Raw genomic sequence first — 18407 nt, forward strand, 5'->3', positions numbered from 1 at the left:
GATAAGGATACAAAAATGTACATGTTTAATGTTAATACTTAAATATATAGTATGATATTATACATTATGCAGATTATTTTTTAAATGTATAATGTACCCACATACATGTGCAATTGTTGTATAATGTTATCTATTAAATTTCAACTTATCTGTTATTTGCATTGATTCAATAAATACATCACATATTGAATAATAAGACTGAATATATCAACTGTATTTGGATATATATTATTCTCATTTAACTATTTTGTTAACTGATGTTTATTTTTTTCATGGATTTTAAATTATTTATAATAAATTTATATGATTTCGTGCATGAAAGATAATTTCTTTTATCAAAACATACTTTGAAAATCAAATTTCTAGGAGCTTAATGGATCATATCAGTTTGAACACAAATAATTCATACGTGTTAATTACTCCTACTAAAGAAAAGGAAAGAGAATGAAAAACAAATATTCCCACTAGATTTTATATTATTTTATGTTGTTGTTACATAATTTTTAAAAAGGTTTTAATCAAAACTATATTTTATTACTGTTTATGTAATTTATTACTACTAAAAATAGTATAAGAAGGAAATAATAAGATTGTTTTATCTGTTAAAATCAATAACAACATAAAATATTGTAAATGAGAACAATTAATAGTGATGTTGAATTTATTTTTTTTAATTTTAATTTTAGTTACTATATTTAATCATACATCACATAATGATATGTAATTAATTGCGTTAATTAAGGTAGAAAAAGATAGTATCTGATTTCTCTTTTCATAATTTAGGCAAATCTGTACTATCATACATTGCAGTAATGTATAAGGGACTATCTAATGTATAAGTATATTTTACAAATTAATGAGAGAGAAAACCTTACAGGATTATATATAAATATTTTCATTATAGAAGGGATTTATGTGGTTTATACTTAATTTTGTGCAACCAAAATTGCTCTAACATACTAACATTACTCTTTCACTTTATTTGAACATGCAATTCACCACTACACAATCTAACTTTTGGGTCCACATAAAAGTTCTTGTTCTTCTATTAAAGAATGGCTTGATATTTTCTCCTCTGAGGTACCCGTAGAGTTGGAGTTAAGATTTGAAGTTTAAGAATTTTATATTTATTATTTTTATATTTACCATTTAACTCATAATCCGTCATAGTTATTGGATTAGCAATTAAATATTTATAAGTGCGATGAATTTTTTAATATAAATACAAAATTTAATTAAAAATTATTTAATTCGTCTGAACTCATACATGACATTGTAGCTCAACTCTTACATTGAAGACGTTGGAACTTTGAACTAGTTTCAATATTATAACTTTTTTTAAAACCCCGAAAAATCCATAGTCGCTTGGGTAAACTGGCTCATAGTGCAATAGCTCACAAATAGCATATGAGATGTAAATTGCACTATACAAATTCGGTGCACCGAACTCTGATTGAGAAGGCTACTGGTGAGAGGAATCGATTCTAGGTCTCCCACGTGAGAAACCAATCACTCAACCAACCCTCGCAGGTCAATATTATAATTTAAATAAGTTACATTTTCAAACAATTATACAGTATCTTTTAATAGAACTGGTTATCAATCAATATTGGTCCAAACCGTGAATTGCGGAATTACCGTTTTCTACAAATACACCATATTGGATGCACGTCACTTTACTAAACATTGAGTTCAGTTTCTTAAATATAACACAATACATGTTTCCAAAAAATGAAAAGGAATCTAACTTAAAATGTTTTTTTTTTTTTTTAAGGTTTTTGTACTGCTAAATGTTATCAAAGAATATGTTTGTACAAAATTTTTCTAATTGGCAATGTTGACTTGTAAATTTAGTAATTATCCCATTTTCTCAAAGGCAAAATGGATGAGAAATTGAAAATGTCACAAGGCAAAATTTGTTTAGTGGCTATTAGCATAGATATTCTGATTAAATCGGTGAGAAGAAGGTTAGACCAGTCTAACAATTAGGAAGCTTCTCCCAGTGCAGTGAAAGTATATTTCCCGCCATGCGTTATCTCAATGAGCTGGCTCAATATGGTGGGAAAATCATGATTCATAGCGGGAGAAACCTCTATTTCTATTAGTGTTTCCTTAACAACTACACCTTCAAAAACTTGAATTTTGAATTTATTTTTGCCTTTTTAGCTCCAAAAACTCAAAAGAATTCACCGAAGAAATTAAGTATTTGCAGGTGAAATTAAAAAAATTCTCCAACCAACAGTGTACCAGAAGTGATGCCTATACTTTTTTTCAACAGATTTATGTACTTGTAACAGTTTCAACTTTTTATACAAGGAACTATCAAAGTTTCAAATGAGCAGACTGAACTTTCAAATGCACATTCGCTGTCCAAACTGATTCCAGAGTGAACCATGCAATTGGTTTGTATGAAGAGGGCGCGGGGTGCATCTAGCTACTTCTCTGCTACAAGAACTGCAGGAATTTCTTAGCACGACAGCCAATCGACATTTTCTCATGGTGAGAAGGAGAAACACCAGTCAATGAATTGACGATGAAGAGAACTAGTTTTCTTGGTTTAGTTTTCCCTCTTAACGACAGAAAATAGGATTGATCAAATTCTATTGAGTCAATCAGTTCCAACGACACAATTGTGTAATGAGTGCAGAAGGATCTCTTCATTCAGAAACCGACCTGCAAAAGAAAGAAAACTTCAAAGGAGGAGCCAGTTATAAATCAATTTCATGTTTTGAATTGTGCTTACCTATGAATACTATTTTGTTCATCTGAATCTCTTCATTTCTCCATTTACGACTTGGAACAATTTCATATATTTCTCTCACACCCTGCCAGATACAGTAGTCAATCTGTTAGCACAAAGAAAGCACAAACCATAGACATCAAGAATCAATGTTGTACATCTACATAGGATGAGATTGCACGGAAATGTTATTGCCATGTTTCCTTTTTAATTTCCAGGAAACACCGAGAAAGCCTGTTTTACTTGTCTTGCGAGTAGAACTTAAGCAACATCATGGTTGACAGAAATTTCTGCGCAACAGAAATTTGTTACCATCGACTTAATTGTATACTTAACATGTGACAATTTAGAGCTCAACAGGATATTGACACAACCCGGTCCCGGGCCATGTCGTAATGGGCATCTCAAGTCCGACCGGGACCGGAGACAACCCCGTTACCCAACCCAACCTACAGCCTCTGAGTTGGTTGAATTCCGAACATATAACAAGATAGCGATATTGTTCATATCAAGACTCTAGGATAGGATCACAATCGTGACCGACCCAACCGAATCCAACCATCCCATACCAACCGTCCAAACATACCAAATCAAACCAATTACCAAACAAAGGCCATAAACCAAGCCATTACCAAATGATTTTCAATCATAATGTAATTTAATCCCAAAATGAAATATGATGGAACAGTGAGAAATTATGTCTGCTGATGCCAGCCTCCCAGCATATTCCAATGCCAAGGTTGACACCAATACCGATCCCGCCCATTTCAATCCATAGAAGTACCACAAATCCTCTAACCAAAAGAGTAATAAAATCCGGTTGGGACATGTCCCCAACGATCGCCAAAACCAATATTCGAAATAAAATCAAAATGTCTAACAATATCCATGACATGAATGGAGCTTTCCGGAAAGACGAAGACGGAAGCTCACCACTTTAATCCAAACAGCTGTCCTGAGTCAATTACTATGTAGGAGGAGAAGAACGACAAGTTCTTACATAGCGCGGGTGTACAACCGCCAGTAGACGGGTTAGCGAGTGACCGCTAGCATGATCTCAGGATAAGAATAAAATAATGTCATTTATTAAAACCAAGTAAATCATCCATAATGCACACAACCATATATATATATATACACACACATACACATAACCATGCTGGGAAAGGGAACCATATTTAGCATGCATTTAAAACCATTACCTGGGTTGTGTAGCTTTGCCGTCCTAAACCACCCACGGGCTATATGGGTTCAGCTCCCCCAACTGAGAGGGTTCCAGTGCGTGTAGCCTCACGACCAGAGAAGTATCTCGTTGGGATGACTAGTACATCCCCAAAATAAAGTGTGACACTCGCACACGGTCACCAAGACCAAACCTCATAACGGCAAATATGAGTTTCCAATTTCGGTCCCCCCGGGACCTCTACCTTCCATGGCTTAGCTACACCTCCCCCTTTAATGCCCAATTAAAATCATTTTCCAAATAATCAAACCATTATCCAATTGTTAACCAAGGTCATTCATATTGGTATCGTCATACCAATCCTTACTTGCAAGTATCATCCATAGCCAACTATTTATAGGTTTAAGGGGACTTTCAAGTGCCCTTCCCATTATCATATTAAACCTCTTGGGGGATTTCATGTATCCCACAAGCAAAACCATTTAGCCATTTACCATTCCAAACCATTTAAACCATGCATAATTCCTTTACCAAGTTTGAAAACAAGCAAGAGTTCCATTTAAAAGTAATCAATGCAATGAACATATCTTTATAAGCATTTTGTCAAACATATTGGGGGCATAATATAACCAAAACCAATTCCAATTACCATAAAACCATTCCCATGCAATCCAATCATCCAAAACCACTATTAATGCATAAAAAAGCATAATTAAACCATGGAAAACCATAACCAATTATTTATAACCAAAACCCCCAAATCATAATTGAAAACCAAAATCATATCATTATAAAACCATGAAAAATATCATGTAAAACCATGCCTTTAGTTATAATTAACAATGAGGGAAGAGATACATGCCTTAATTGAGAAGTAGACGAAAAGAAATCACCAACACAAGCCACGGATTAAGCCTTAAGGATGCAACCCTAGCTTTCTTGCCCAAAAACTCCTTGAAAGAATTTTAGAATGTTTAGGAAGAGTTTCTAAGTGCTAATGAATAGAATGCTAATGAATAGAATATTAGGGTAAAATAACCTTCCAAGTACCCTGTATGTCGTGGGACCTGATTAGGATAAGCAGGGAAATGTTCAGATTGCCCTCACTTAAATCCCTTAAAATTCCCGTCACAGGGGTACAACTGACCCTCACGAGTCGTAACCTCCGATACGAGTGGTACCCACTACTCGTATCCCAAACCTAAACCCTTGGACCAACACTGTCCAATATACGCCTCATCCTACCCAAGTCGTATTGACCACATACGATCCGTAACCTCCACCCGTATCCCTGGCAAGATAAAATCACATAAGGTTTGAACACTGTTTCCTATACGAGTCCTGGGTACGACTCATATCCTGACTTATGGCTCTAGGTGAGCCACTAATACACAGATCCAACCCAAGTAATCTAGTTCCAGACTAAGTTAAGGAACCAAACAATCCGTACCCACCAATACGACTCGTACCCCTAAGTCGTATCCATTTCAGTAACCAAAATTCATCCCACCAACCAACACTGGTCAGCATACGACTGACCCATACGAATCGTACCCGAGTGTACGACTTGTTTCCCCCAGTCGTATCCCGTCCAGAGACCAGAAATCGAGGAAATTTTCTAAGGTCCAGAAACTAGGGTATTTCAGATATGGTAAGCTGGGAATTTTCAGTTTAGGAGAACTTTTAAGTACAGGAAATTGAAAGAGAGATTACTAGTATCATCTCAGAAGATATTATACTAGATAATATGCAGAAAAATTCGTTTTACTGGATGGGGAAGGACGATGGAATATTTTCTGTGAAATCCTGTTATAATCTGTTGAAGAAGAAAATGAATAGAGATGACAGTGACTGGCCATGGAAAATCATTTGGAAATCCAAGTTGCTTGCTTTGTTGGACTGCAACACATGAGGCTTGTCTTACACAGGAATATTTGCAAAGAGGGGGGTTTTCATTGATTCAGCTGGTGCTATTTCTATTTAAAAAAAAATAACGAAGAGACAGTGAGTCATTTACTACTGCACTGCAAATTAGTTTGGTTGGTGAAATATTATTATAAGATTATAGCTTGTGGAGATAAAAGTTGTCCTTATCATAGGATTCTTACCTGTAAAGTGTGGAGCTCATCCGAGTTTCTTACTCTTAAAATTCCCTTGCAACGATAAACATCCATGCCATACTTTTTATCCCAAAGGAGCTCCTCAAGCCATATACGAACCTATTGTCAACAAGGCAAATGAGGACTTTAGTGATCCAAGATAGTGAATAGTCAATCTTTGTGCATGAAATTATTGTAAACCAAAACCAAGCATAAAAAGGATAATAATGTGGGCTACAATAAATGGCTCTGAGGTGCACTGATCTTCATAAAATTTTTTAGTATGTACAAGACCCCCAAAGGACAAGTTTTTCGAGAGGAGAAAGATATCAGTCACCACTGGCTAGCCCCTGTTTGCCTTACAAGGAATGAATCAGAGAACTCTACAGTAGCTGGCACAAATTACAGCCCTGCAAGCACACACCCAGCACCCCTTTCAAAAAGTTACCTTATAAAGATCAATCTGCTGTGCGTCACAGATGCACAATGTTCTGACTTCACTGTCATGAAGGCCTTTTGTAGTAAGAGATTTGTTCTCCTCTAACAACGCTTCAAGATGAGCAGCATGCTTTAAAACACACAGAAAAATGGAAGATTAACTAGCTTTCCATCTGCTAAGTAACAATATCTGAATTTCGTGAACAAGGATCATTGCTTACAGTAGGATCATATGCCTGGCAGTTTAATATCTTTGACAAATCAACTTGACAACGCACAGAATGAATGATATTCGCAAGGGAATTAACATCACGTATTTCCTCCTCCAGTTCCTCTAGCACCGCTCCCGAGTCATCTTGAGAAATTAGATCAACCTTGTTAAGAATGATAACATCCTATACCCAACAGTTAACAAATAAGAGTTAAGACATGATTCCATTTCATAATCAAGAACTACTGTATCAAGAACAATCCTAGTTGGCACCCATAACAATGGGAAAACAACAGCTAGAAAGTTGACAAAGGATTGAAGCCTAATTATAAACCTGAGATGATTGAATGGAGAAACTAACATATCAATTACCGCAAATGCTATTTGTAAATAAGCTTCAGGAAATGAAGAGGAGTCGGGATTTGGTTTTAGCTGATACCGAAGGTTCTTTGCATCAACAACCTGTCACAGAAGCAAAACTAATTAAAACCCAAGATCATGCAAAACTTGAAAATAAAATGGCAAGGATTTAAGAAGAGCAACAATGAGAACAACCAGTTACATATGAAGTTAATCATATAAGAGTAAAGAATAGGTATGCAAACAAAGTTAATAAGTACTTAATTCCTAAAATAAACATCTAACCAGCAAACAATTTTCAACCGCAAGATCTAAGAGCGAAACCATAGAACTACAAATTCTAAACGGCTTCACTTCGCAGATAACATTCTCCCATGCACAGAATAGCGAGGAAAATTAAGGAAAATCCTGACACGCTATCAAATACTTCCTCCGTTTCAATTTGCTTCGCCTATTTTGACTTGGCATGGAGTTTAAGAAAGCAGAGAAGATTTTTAAATCTTGTGGTCTTAAATTAAAGATATGTCGAATATACCAAAATGCCCTTTAATCTTGTGGTCTTAAACATGCCATGTGGAAAGTTGAAATTAAAGAGTCGCTAAAAAACGAAAGAGGCATTTTTTATGAAACGGACTAAAAGCAAAGTAGGTCAAACAAATTGAAATGGAGGGAGTATGTTTTAAATCATTACAACACAAAACTCACAGTAATAATGGAATCAAGCCTAACATCTGATTCCAGCTGATCATCCAACCAAAGCACAGATGCAAGAGGTGCAGGGTTTGCCAAACCAGTAGTCTCTAGCAATATATGGTCAAGTCTACAAACAAACAAAATAACTTCTCATCATTAGATTTGAATAAGGTGAAATACTTTTGCAAAGAATTACAGAATTTCGTTGCCTTGCTCCAAACTTAACAAGGAAGGATTAATCAAAAACCACACTTGTAAAAACAGATCACATGTACTAAAATTCTTCTTTCCTTTACTGCATATTATTCCCATCCATGGCCCACCCCCAAAAGAAACAGAGGAGAAAATTTTGGATCCTTCTCATTTCTTTTCTGTCTGCCATCCTAAACTGTTTTTGTTCTTATGCATTTCCTCGCTTGTTTTCGGGCACAGCGGTTAGGAATTCAAACACCAAAGCCCCAAATACTTCAAAATACCCACTAGAAAACTTGGAGAAAAATGAAAAAGGTATCAAGTATTTACACACAAGACAATCAAATCAGATTCACACAACATTTATGTTGCTCAGATCCTCCAAAAATGATGCTGCACCCATGTTGGATCATCCAAAAATGCATATATTTTTTAAGAGCAAAATAGCATAGCATTTGTTCTAAATCTAATCTGATTTCATCAAGTATAGAACTAAGGTTTCATAAAAGAACAAAGTTATGCAGACCAAACCCCCTAACCCAATTCCCCAAAGAAAATCAGATTCAAACTAATAGTAGCTCCAAGTACATGTGTACACTCATCACCTTTCTTAGCATCCCACAGCATTAAAACGATTTCATTTCGAAGTATACACATAAAAACAGTGAGAAAATAATGGCAAAGGACTGTGTGAACCATCTTCCCTGTCCATGGTGGGCACTTGTACAAGGCATTTGTGTTAAAAACAACTTTCCAGATATAGTAATACATAAAAGTACAGGTTATTTTGTGCTTATGGACATATGGAATCCTTTTCCCAAGCCAGAATGGTATTTTTGAGCTACAAGAATGTTGCTTGATTTCTTTTTCATCGGCAGTGTCTGCTAGCTTGCGCACCTTAACCAATCCAAGGAGACAGCTTCTCCATCAATGCTGTATCAGGCTGGCCATAGAATTCTAGCTTAGAATCCAACCTTGGATGTCCAGGTTGTTATCCCATGTCTCAAGACAACGCATGGTTGTTATGTATCGTTTCATAATGCACAGTATTATACGGTATTATTTTGACAAATGCAGTTAGTGGATAGATTGTATAGTTTCTCGTTGTTTCATAATGCCAACCGCTGGCAATCTGAAGAATAAACTTTTTGGTACAAGATAGATTTATAATTAAAAAAAAGGTAGGGAAATGATAAAATAGGATTATTAAATAATAAGTCCAAGATGAAGAAAAAGAAAAGATAAAAAGTGACCACACTAAATCGATCGTTACACAAAATGACACGTTTCATCATTACATATGATGCATTTAACAATACGATACAAAAAATTTAAATAACAATCAAAGCAAACATTGTATTTAAAAGGACAATACAATATACAATAGATAACAACCATCCAAACAAGCTGTTAATTGACACATGGTGAAGGAGATTCTCTAACCTCTCTTTTCTCTGGACAAGCTGCTCCAATGCTTGAACCAAACTATGCTTCACAGTACAACAAATACAGCCATTTGCAAGCTCTACCCATTCCTCCACGAGCCCACCTTCTTCCCCTTCATTTATCATTGCTCTCTCAACTCCTAATTCCTCCCCAAACTCATTAAGTATCACTGCTATTTTCTTCCCATGTTGCGCTTTCAATATGTAATTGATCAACTAACAACAAGAATAAAATCAGTCAAACCTCATTACAATAAAATTTCACTATAACAACCTAATTTTCTCCCGAACTGACTTTTTATATTATATTTTACTTCTCTATAACAACAATCTACCTATAACAATAGTAACATTCTTATAACTGTAGACTCTTTATAAAATTACCCCTCTATATCAGTCATACTCAAATATTATACATAATATTTTGCAAGAAATATATCACATAAAAGTAAAATATTTATGGTAATCATCATCAGTATCACGCATATAGAAAATTTCAAGTATGAATATTTAAAAGGAAAAAATTACGTAAAGGTACCATCAATTATCGTCACAACTTAATGAGGAAAGACTACTAGTGTTTTGTTATTGGGCTAAAGTGTTTTTCTTTGTTAAAATTCATGCTCTTTCTATTTTTGGTTAAACTGGTTAACAAATACATTTTTTTTCTGGTAAACAAAATCATTACAAAAAAGACCGTACTTCCATTTATAACAATTAAATGAGGGTTAAACGTCAAATAATAGTACATGTGTAACACGACATTAAACGTCGAATGACAGTATTGGGCTAAAGTAGAACAACAACATACCTAATATTCCCACCAAAGTGGGGTCTTAGGAGGGTAGAGTGTACGCAGTCCGTTCTTCTACCTCAGAGGTACCTAAGTAGGGTCTGAGGAGGGTAGAGTGTATGCAGTCTGTTCCTCTACTTCAGAGGTGAGGTAGAGAGGCTGTTTCCGATAGACCCCAAACTCAAGACAACAACATCCTAGAAAAGGACGTAATAAAAGTACAAGAAACAACAAACCGTATCATAAAAACTCTTTTTTTGGTACACAAATCATTATCAAAAATTAGAGTGCTTTCGCTTATAAAAGTGGTGGGGGGAGGGGGTCTTGACGCCGGTAAGTGCGCTGGAGATAGGGGAGAACATGGCGGAGTTGGGGGTGTAGGAGTGTAGGGGGGACGTGGATGGCATGTGGGATAGGGCAGCTAGGTGTATCAAGGAGACGGCTAGAGAGGTGTTGGGAGTCTCGAGGGGCCGGGCTGGTCAGCGTCAGGGGGATTGGTGGTGGAATGAAGAAGTAAAGAAGAAAGTGGAGACAAAGAAGGGCGCGTATGCTAAGTTGGTTGAGAGTAAGGATGAAAAGGATAAGCGGACAAATAGGGAGGAGTACAAGTTAGCGAGGAAAGAGGTTAAGTTAGCAGTTACGGCTGCTAAGACGGTAGCATTTGAGTGCTTGTATGCGGGGTTGGAGGAGAGAGGTGGGGAAAAAAGGTTGTATAGGCTTGCTAAGGCGAGGGAGAGGAAGGGTCGTGACCTCGACTAAATGAAGTGCATTAAGGGGGAGGATGGTAGTGTGCTGGTGGAGGATGCTCATATTAAGAGAAGATGACAGTCGTATTTTCATAGACTCTTGAATGATGAGTGGGACAGAGACATTGTGTTAGGGGAGCTGGAGCACTCAAAGGGGTGTCGCGATTTCAGCTATTGTAGGCGTTTTAAGGTGGAGGAGGTCAACGAGGCTATTTGCAGGATGAGAAGGGGTAGGGCGACGGGGCCAGACGAGATCCCTGTGGACTTTTGGAAGTTTGCTGGCAGGGCTGGTTTAAGGTGGTTGACCGAATTGTTTAATGGCATTTTCAAGATTGCAAAAATGCCTGAGGCTTGGAGGTGGAGCACCATGATTCCTTTATATAAGAACAAGGGTGTCATCCAGAGTTGCAACAACTACAGGGGTATTAAGTTGTTGAGTTACATTATGAAGATTTGGGAGAGAGTGGTCGAGCGGAGGTTGAGGAGGATTGTGTCTATGTCGGAGAACCAGTTTGGCTTTATGCCCGGTCGCTCGACGACGGAGGCAATTCACCTGGTGCGGAGACTGGTGGAGCAGTATAGGGAAGGGAAGAAGGATCTTCACATGGTGTTTATCAACTTGGAGAAGGCCTACGAAAAAATTCCTAAGAAGGTTCTTTGGAGATGCTTGGAGGTGAGTGGGGTCCCGATGGCGTACATCAGATCGATTAAGGACATGTATGAAGGAGCTAAGACTCAGGTGAGGACGGCGGGAGGAGATTCAGAACATTTCCTTTTCTTGACAGGTTTGCATCAGGGATCGACTCTTAGCCCTTTTTTGTTTGCTTTGGTGATAGATGTATTGACGCAACGTATTCAAGGAGAGGTGCCTTGGTGCATGTTTTTTGCGGATGATGTAGTATTGATTGATGAGACGCGGACTGGTGTGAATGATAAATTGGAGGTTTGAAGATGAACCCTTGAGTCCAAAGGGTTCAGGTTGAGTAGGAGCAAGACAGAGTATATGGAATGCAAGTTTAGTGACTTGAGGCAGGAGGACGAGGTGGTAGTTAGGTTGGATTCCCAGGTTGTAGGTAGGAGGGATAGTTTTAAGTATCTCGGGTCCATGATTCAGGGGAATGGTAAGATTGATGAGGATATCTCCTACCATATTGGGGCAGGTTGGATGAAGTGGAGACTCACCTCAGGAGTATTGTGTGATAATAAGGTGCTGCTTAAACTTAAAGAAAAATTTTATAGAGTGGCAGTCCGTCCGGCCATGCTATATGGAACGGAGTGTTGGCCAGTGAAGAACACTCAAATCTAAAGTTGAAGGTGGCGGAAATGCGAATGTTGCGTTGGATGTGTGGGCTTACTAGGAGTGATAGGGTTAGAAATGAGAGTATCCGGGAGAAGGTTGGAATGGCTTCGGTGGAGGACAAGATGCAGAAAGTTCGGTTGAGATGGTTCGGGCATGTGAGGAGGAGGGGCACGGATGCCCCAGTTCGTAGGTGTGAGAGGCTGGCTTTGGATGGTTTCAAACGGGGTAGGGGTAGACCAAAGAAATATTGGAGGGAGGTGATTAAACGTGACATAGAGCAGTTACAGCTTACTGAGGACATGACCCTAGATAGGAAGGTTTGGAGGACGCGGATTAGGGTAGAAGGTTAGTGCCTGTGGGTGGGTCGCAGTCAGTAGTTAGGAGAGCTTTGGGGTGGGGGTAAGTGAGTGGGGTGCCATTGGTTTGTTAGTATAGGGTATTACTGTGTGGGTGTTTCATTTCTATTGTGTCATCTTGTTTCATGCTCTATTATGAATTTGCTTATTATTCTTTGTCTTGAGCCAAGGGTCTATCGAAAACAGCCTTGCTACCTCTCCGGAGGTAGTGGTATGAACTACGTACATTTTACCCTCCCCATACCCCACTGTGTGGGAATACACTGGGTTTGTTGTTGTTGTTGTTGCTTTCGCATATAACAACTAAATGAGATTTAAACGAAAAATAACAACATACATATGTACCAACAACTCATATAGCAGTACTGAAATGTTCACATGAAGGCTGCCACTAAAGAGAAGTTTGACCGTACTATGCATCCATCACAAACTAGTTTTTTTTCTTTTTTTTTTATCAAGACATCACAAACTAGTTAACATAACTTATTAATTGAATAAGTAGAAATTTAGTGCACTCTCATTTATAACAACTAAATGAGATTTAAATGTCAAAGGACAGTATACATACGTAACACAACCTTAAACGTCAAATGAAAGCATTTGACTCGTGTTTTTCATATTTTTTTTTATAACTGTGGTGTCCAGACCAGCTTGCGCGCTCCTCGACTAATTTTTTCTTTTTTAAAATTCATGCTCTTCCTATTTTTTTGGGTTAAACTGGTTAACAAATAATTCATTTTTTTTTGTTGTACAACTAATATTTGGCGTAGTTTTATTTATAATAACTAAATGATACTTAAACGTCAAATGACAGTACACATACGTAACAACACCTCACTATAACAACAATGAAATGTTCAAACAAACGCTATCACGATAGAGAGGTTTGACTATACTACATTTAATCCCAAACTAGTTATAATCATTTATTTATAATAACTAAAAGATAATAAAACGTCCAATGACAGTATACATACATCACAACACCTCACTATAACAACCATGAAATATTCAAATAAACGCTATCACTATAGAGAGGTTTGACTATACTACATGTTAATCCCAATTCCCAAACAAATTATCATCATTTATTTATAATAACTAAATGATACTTAACCTTCAAATGACAGGATACATATATAAAAACACCTCACTATAAGTATAACAACCATAAAATGTACAAACAAACGTTATCACTATAGAGAAGTTTGACTATACTACGAGTTAACATAACCTATTAATTGAATAATAATAATAATATTACAAAAGAGTAGAGAAGTAGAAATTTACGGTGGATTTTTTGGAACCGAGATAACCAGTGATAACGGTAACGCCGACGGGTGGAATCTCTGAGGTTTCCGTTAGTTGATTTGAATTAACGTCGCCGTTGATTTTAACGGCGAGTGGTGGTTCTTCGTCGGAATCCTCCATGCTCAGCTCCTTTAGTCGATTTTCTATTTTGGGAAAAAATAGTAGAAGTGCGAGAAAATTTGGCAGATAAGCCTCCTTGAGTTATCAATTTGCAAAATAACCTCCTTGTCTTTTTATCATTTAACAACAACAACAACATACCTAGTGTATTCCCACCTAGTGGGGTCTGGAGAGGGTAGAGTACCACTACCTCAGGAGAAGTAGAGAGGTTGTTTCCGATAGATCCCCGGCTTATCATTTAAAAATTTTAAAAAATAATTTAATTAAAAATGAATCATAATAATATATTGAAAATTATGAGACCTATTTGTAGATAAATATAAAAGATAAAACGGGACTCTTTATTAAATAGACCTTTTAAGTTTATTTTTTAATTAAATGAACCATAAGTTATTTTATTTAGGGAAATGACCCATTTTGTGAATAATTAAATTTTTTTGTGATTTAAATTTTATTACAAGTTTTAATAATTACAAACTAGTTCACAAAGGGATGAGTCAACAACTAAATTAAAATGGGAAAAAATCTCCACTAAAAAATCTTTCGCGGGAGTTCTCTTCCACTCTCAATTCATTCTCTATGCACAAACTATGAAGGGAGTCAATGAAATTCTAAAGTTCTTATTTTGGTGAATTAAATAAGTTTTTTAAAGTTTTGAAGGAGAAAAAAGCTATGGTCAAGTTAAATCAAATTAAGGTCTATTTTGAAGTAGCATTAGCTTGGGCTTGTGTTCTAACATTGTATCAAGGCCTCAAATTGAAGGTACACTGACAATTTCTCTATATATTTAGAGTTCTATGCAAATGAAAATTGGTCTGCAATAGAAAGATCAATAATCGGTCTGACAGTTATTATATCAGTTTATAGCAGAATGATTGTAGTAATTAGACCGATAGATTAATTATTTATCGTTTTGATTTTGATTTTCATACTTACAATAATGTTTCATTTTACTAATTTTAAAATATATATTGTAGGTACAAAATCATGACAAGAGTTGTCTTGTTGATTAGATTGGAAAGTGAGATAAGAAATTTTGGAGATGGAATTTTCAGAATGACACGGTTAGAACAATGCTTGTGAATGGTGATGTTACATTTGATAAGCTCATGAAAACTATCATTAGAAGAGGTGAACTGAGCTGCAGAAATAACCTTATTTGTGTCAAGTATACTAATGCAGGGGCTTTTTGAGGGACAAAGCACCGCCTGTTAAGATAATGAATGATGAAGATGTCCAAATTTATTTGAATGATATAAATGGTGAAGGTGGTAGGCCAATTTTAAGAGTTTCCTCGATAGAAAAATCTTTGAAAAGCGGTTGTTGCTTGAACAACCACCAATCTGAGAATCAAAATATCTTTATGTTCAATGAAGATTTCATGGAAGGGGAGAGATTGATATTTATATCGAAACGAATGAATTGTAGAGGATGTTCTTCCTTGTCAAGTTGAGAAAGAGGTTCCACGTGATATAAAGGATGTTCTCCCTGGCCGAGTTGAGAAAGAGGTTCCATGTGAAAACGTGGATGTTCTCCCTTGTCAAGTTGAGAAAGACATTCCACTTGATAACGAGGATGTTCTCCCTTGCCAAGTTAAGAAAGATGTTCCCCTTGGTAATGAGGTAGATGTTCAATTGCCTGAATAATTAAAGGAAGCAATGATTAGAACACATCATAGCTATATTTTCTCTAATGGTTTAGGTTTTCATAAAGGATATTGATTTCTGAACAAAGAAGATGCAGTGACCAAACTTAATCTTGTCGCAATCAAAAAGGGTTTTGAATTTACCACAAAGAAATCTAACAAATCATTGTTTGTGTCGATATAAGCTGCAAGTGGAGGGTTCGTGTTGCTAAATATATTAATTCAGATGCCTTTCGTATCACCAGGTATGCGCCTAATAACTCATGTGACTTGAGATTTATATTTGGAAAATATAGGCATGCTTCTGCCAAAGTTATTGCAGAACTTATCAAAGAGAGGTTCAGAGAAGGAAAACGTCCTATACCGAATGAAATAAAGAACATTGTGAGTAAAGAGTTGGGTTGTGATGTTAGTTACGGGATATGTTGGAAGGCTAAGCAACTTGCACAAAATATGATATAGGAAACACCTGAACACGACTATGCGAAATTAGAAGCATATCGCTACAAGATTGAAAAAGCAAATGAAGGTAGCTTTACAGCTTTGGAGGTTCAGGAGGGCAGGATTTAATATTTTTTTGTTGCGTATGGACCATGCATAAGAGGATTTAAGAACATAAGAAATGCCCTTGTTGTTGATGGAACTTTCTTGACCGGTCAATTTGGTGGTGTAATGCTAATTGCTAGGGGACAAAATAGTGAAAATCAAATATATCATGGGTTGTCGTTGACTCTGAGAATGAACTTTCTCGAACTTGATTTTTTCGTTAATTACTCAATGTGGTGTCAAATACATTTGAGTTGTCCGTCATATCAGACAGAAATCCAAGCACAATGAAAGCAGTTGCTATCAAGCTCACCATGGAGTATGTACAAGGCATCTCGGTGAAAATATCCGTACAAACTACCAATGTTGGTTCTTCAGTCCTGTACCAGTCAACTTGAACATCCAAACCATCCATTCTATCATGCAGCTTCTTGTTCTGAACTTTATCTCATCAAACCACTCTTCACAGAATTTAACAAGCTGAGAAAGTTTGTTCAATAAATTAGTATTTTCAATAACTTCCACTGAAGGTTGTCTTCTAAAGTTGTTTCATACCTGCCATAATCCACAACAATTGAAACTTCATGCCTTTCGAGGGGACACTTTTTCAATCATGTCACACCATCAACTGATCAATATTCTCATCAACTTCATCTTTCAAATCCTCTCAATTAATCAAAAAAAAAATTTTGACTCAACAGTGATGGGAATGGAAGGGGAGCCTTGGGAATAACTGGTAAAGTTGCTGCCATGTGACCAAGAGGTCACAGGTTCAAGCCTTGGAAACAGCCTCTGACAGAAATGTAAGGTAAGGCTGCATATGATACACCCTTGTGGTGGAGCCCTTCCCCGGACACCGCGCATAGCGGTAGCTTTAGTGATACACCACAAGCTACACAAAAATAAATTATTGAATAAAATAATAAAAACTTTAACAATGAAATATTGCACCACACCAAAAGAACTTAACTATACCTCTTTATTTTGTATTGTTAATATCACAGTTTGATAATCAGGGGGTGTTTTCTTTTTACCATACCATCGAAGCAATCTTGTAAAGGAAAATTTTGTTAATGGCTGTCGAAAAGCTTCTCCTAGTATAGGAATCGCTTTAAGTATTGAAACTAAAAAGTTTAAAATTTCAGATCGATACATAATTCAATATTTGAGTGTGTTTGGTATGATGGAAAATGTTTTCCCATTTTCCCTTGTTTGGTTGCAACAAAATGTTGGGAAAATATTTTTCATAACTTATTTTCCTCAATTTGAAGGAAAATGACTTCCCTCATGGACCAAGGGAAGTCATTTTCCAGAAAATGATAAATGTGACTTATGCCCCTACCCCACCTCTCTTCCCCATCCCAACAACACTCATGTTCACATGACTCAAAAAATTCACATTTCTCAAAAATTTACATTACTCGAAAATATTTTTACTGTGCTTTGCTTTAATTTTTCACTGCTTCAAATAAAAAATAATGAAGCTCGAACTTTTCCCATTTCCAATATTCATTGAATATATTGTTATTTTCATATGCATAGAGGAAGACTTACCAATGTTACTTTTTCTAATTGCATATTTCATTTTATCATCGATTTTCATGAGGTTGAAGAAGTTTGTTGTTTCGTTATATTTCTATTGATTGTAGTATCTTGAGATTGTCCTGACAAAATATTGAAAAGTGTCCCCTATATTTGCTAAATAATAGTTGCTTAAATTTAGTGATTGCAATATTTTAGTATTCGATATTAATATTATTTGTTATGCTTAAATTAGTTCTTACAAATTATTGAGTTACTAGAGGCACTGATATACTAGTTAACGGTTAGTAGTATTTTCTAAAAAATATTTTTTCACTCACCAATCAAACACTAGAAAATATTTTTTTAAAAAATATGTTCTACTCACCAACCAAGCACCATAAAATATTTTCTACTCACACTCACCAATCAAACACTAGAAAATATTTTTCTAAAAAATATTTTTTACTCACCAACCAAGCGCCATAAAATATTTTCTACTCACCAATCAAAATGAGAAAATAAGTAGAAAATCAACTTATTTTTCAGGAAAATATTTTCCATCATACCAAACACACCCTTTATCTCGTTATAAATAATTTAAACTTACCATAAAAGCCCAGGGGAATCCTTGCAAGCCATAAACTTTAGGTTTAGATTTATTTTTCTTCCATTGTGCAAACTTTTTCTTCAAGTTAACATCTAAGA

The 18407-nt window shown here is 36.1% G+C and overlaps 1 protein-coding gene across 2 annotated transcripts in view; it reads right to left on the bottom strand.

Moving 5' to 3' along the window:
* Window positions 1-2185: 2185 nt before the first annotated feature.
* The window catches only part of LOC107847724 (COBW domain-containing protein 1), a 31021-nt gene continuing 14799 nt past the window's right edge, over window positions 2186-18407 (bottom strand). The window contains exons 1-9 of one of the 2 annotated variants that reach the window (XM_016692170.2): window positions 13847-14174; window positions 9360-9577; window positions 7737-7851; window positions 7044-7133; window positions 6682-6855; window positions 6471-6590; window positions 6032-6142; window positions 2744-2825; window positions 2186-2673 (exon numbers count right to left, since the gene is read on the bottom strand). In XM_016692170.2, the coding sequence (XP_016547656.2) occupies window positions 2609-2673; window positions 2744-2825; window positions 6032-6142; window positions 6471-6590; window positions 6682-6855; window positions 7044-7133; window positions 7737-7851; window positions 9360-9577; window positions 13847-13987 (1116 nt within the window). In that variant the 5' untranslated portion in view covers window positions 13988-14174 and the 3' untranslated portion in view covers window positions 2186-2608. Of the gene's footprint in view, window positions 2674-2743; window positions 2826-6031; window positions 6143-6470; window positions 6591-6681; window positions 6856-7043; window positions 7134-7736; window positions 7852-9359; window positions 9578-13846; window positions 14175-18407 lie in introns of those variants that run through there. The other variant, XM_016692168.2, reaches the window with a different exon arrangement.

Source organism: Capsicum annuum, chromosome 11, assembly GCF_002878395.1.
Source record: "Capsicum annuum cultivar UCD-10X-F1 chromosome 11, UCD10Xv1.1, whole genome shotgun sequence".
NCBI classification, from domain to species: Eukaryota; Viridiplantae; Streptophyta; class Magnoliopsida; order Solanales; family Solanaceae; genus Capsicum; species Capsicum annuum.